Source organism: Neodiprion virginianus, chromosome 4 (assembly GCF_021901495.1).
Source record: "Neodiprion virginianus isolate iyNeoVirg1 chromosome 4, iyNeoVirg1.1, whole genome shotgun sequence".
Classification (NCBI taxonomy): Eukaryota; Metazoa; Arthropoda; class Insecta; order Hymenoptera; family Diprionidae; genus Neodiprion; species Neodiprion virginianus.
The window spans coordinates 819,578-822,406 of NC_060880.1; the positions used below are offsets into that span (position 1 = coordinate 819,578).

General features: G+C 52.6%; 1 protein-coding gene across 1 annotated transcript; it reads left to right on the forward strand.

The window, feature by feature from the left end:
- The first annotated feature begins 764 nt into the window (after positions 1–764).
- Positions 765–2,531, forward strand: LOC124303432 (insulin-like growth factor-binding protein complex acid labile subunit). The gene has a single exon (XM_046760619.1). The coding sequence runs from the start codon at positions 766–768 to the stop codon at positions 2,011–2,013; it is 1,248 nt and encodes a 415-aa protein (XP_046616575.1). The 5' UTR covers position 765; the 3' UTR covers positions 2,014–2,531.
- Positions 2,532–2,829: the final 298 nt, after the last annotated feature.

The following is a 2,829-nucleotide window of genomic DNA, read 5'->3' on the forward strand; positions in this document are numbered from 1 at the left end:
GGAACAATGTATGTATCCGGAATAGGGAAGAGGGCTGGAACTCTGGAGGGAGCGAAGGGAGCGAAGGGGGGAGACGAGAACGGATGAAGAGGAAAAGACACACTTTCGGGTGTTATGGCGAAGAAGCCTCGCGGAGACCCCGGCCTTCCCTATACGTATGTATACGCGTCTATATTGTATATATATACATATATATATGTATACACACGTTCCGCGTGTTCCATCCTGCGAGACATGAATTTAACATCGTCGTGAATTGAATTACGCGCCGAACGCGGCGGTGGATGGGCTCTCCTTCTTCTCCTTCTTCTAGCTTTTGAAATACTGTAGGGGATCCTTTTCCTCCCAATGTCTCCGCGAGCCTCTCCTGATTTCCTTTGGGTCGAGGTATTTAAGCATCGGATATGAGAGGTGGCGCTCTTATTCCCGGGAATGAAACTTTTCCTTTCCAATAACACACAATAACCGAGTTCAACGCATCGTCCGTGAAGGCTATTTTCGTCCGGTAATTTGTGCGTCGGAAGCCGCGGCCGACACCAGATCATCGTCGTTTCTCTTTCTCTCTCCCGTTATTTCTCTCTCTTTCTCTCTCTCTCTCTCTCTCTATCTCTCTCTCTCTCTGTCCAGCGTAACAGTAATTACGCGCCTCCGAGATACAGTGCCGAGCTCGTCGAGGTCAGGCGGGTCAACGAGATAACCGTGAGTCGTAGAACCGTAACAAGAGGCACAGCATTCCGGCTATCTCATCCATTTTAGTTTCTCGGAATGATCTACTTAACGCGGAGGTGTCGCTCGACCACATCCGTACCGTTCGCACTTCTGCCGTTGTTGCTGACGCTCTTGCCGATCAGCGAGCTACGGGCGAAGGGCGAAACGGCAAGCACGACGGTCCGTGGCTACCGGGTGAACGTTACCGAAGAAGGTGTTTTGAAGAAGGTGACGGACGCGAGGGCGAGCATCTTGGACCTACGCAGAAATGGCCTTACCGGGGTCGAGGACGGGGCCTTTTCCGAATGTCGGAACGTCGCGGAGCTGCTGATGGCCGACAACGACATAGCCGATCTGCTGCGAGCCGGCCTGTTTCGAGGGCTGAGGAACCTCCGGAAATTGGCGATGAACGGGAACTTGGTCAAGGGCATCGAGCCCGGCGCCTTCGCCGTGGCCGCCGACCTCGAAGAGCTTCACCTGGCTCGGAACCGGGTGGCCAGCCTGGCACCCCACACCTTCGGAGGAGCGAGGGGCCTGCTGCACCTCGACTTATCGAGGAACCTGATCGCGCGGATAGAGGACGGGGCCTTCGACGGACTCGGGGAGCTGAGGGAGCTCTACCTCAGGGGGAACCGCATCGTTCGAGTCGGAGAGGCGACCTTCCGAGGCCTCGTGAGCCTCCAGTGGCTTCATTTGGGCGAGAACGAGGTGACCCAGGTCGGTGAACGCGCCTTTACCGGGCTTCCGAGACTCGGGGGCCTCTATCTGGCCTTCAACGGATTGTCGAGGGTGCCGGTGAACGCCCTGGAACATCTGCCTCGCCTAAAGGACCTCTTCCTGGGACACAACAAGCTGGTGCGACTGCCTCGGAGTGGCTTCGCCGGCGCCGCTCGGCTCCGTAGCCTCGACATCGGGAACAACCTGATCGAGGCCATCGACGACGGCGCTTTTCTCGGCCTCGCGTCCCTCCGGACTTTGCGCCTGTCGGGGAACAGGATTTCCAAGATCCGCGTCAACGTCTCCTTCACGGATATCGTCGCCCTCCAGGACAGCCTCGACGAACCCGTAGTTTCCCAGGGTTCGTTCCGGGGGTTGAACAACCTGCGGAGTCTGCTCCTCGCCCGCAACCAAATCACCGTCCTCCCCTACGAGGCCTTCATTCAGCTGCCCAATCTCCGGTTTCTCGACCTATCCGACAATCGGATACACTCGATAAACAATTGCGCCTTCAACGGCATCGAGAAATACGTTCAGGTCAACCTCAGCGGGAATAACGTCACAAAAATTGAACCCCTCAGGTGCTGACCCGCTGTTTCCCGTATCGTTATAGTTTTCCCAGGACGGCGCGTTGTCTTTAAAAACATATAATACCGTCTGCCGGGTCTCGTGACACTTGTGGACGATATTCGTAAGGTCGGCGAAATTACCGCAACGGACACACGTTACGGGCTGAATTCCCGGTCTCAACTGAAATCGAGGAATAATGAGAAGGGGGAACGGAGGAGAAGGTTGTACGCGACCGAAACTGGCTGGTACGTGATCTGGTTGAGTGTGTCCAGCAACGTGACGTGTTTTATTACACGTCTCTTCGGTGGAATAAAAATGAAAAGAACGGTAGGTGAACGGAATAACAGGAAAAATTTATCGCACAAGCACAGCGCGTGACGCTTCTGGAATTATCCGCAATACCCGATGTAAGAACGTCGCAAATTATAGTTTCAAGTATACGTTACACAACGTATTTACGAACACTAATAAAGCCACATCGACGATAAAATGTAGCACATATTTTTTACTGTGGAAATAAAGTGTATCTCTCGTTATATCTTTCATCTCCTCCTCCCCCACCCCCGGCCTTCCTCTCTACACTCGACAAACAAAAAAAAAAAAACCACCATTAACGACGTGAAATGAAGCTGTAGAGAAATTGTCAGATGGATTTTCGGTCAGTTGTACTCGTAAGGGGCCATACTTAAATTACGTAACAAACGTAAGGGAGGGGGGGGGTCAGACTCGATTGTTACACTTTGTTACGATACGGGGGAGGGGGTCTTTTGATGCTTGTACGTAATTTTTTGAATTGAATGTAAAATTTTTTGATGATTAATAAAAAAATTCAAA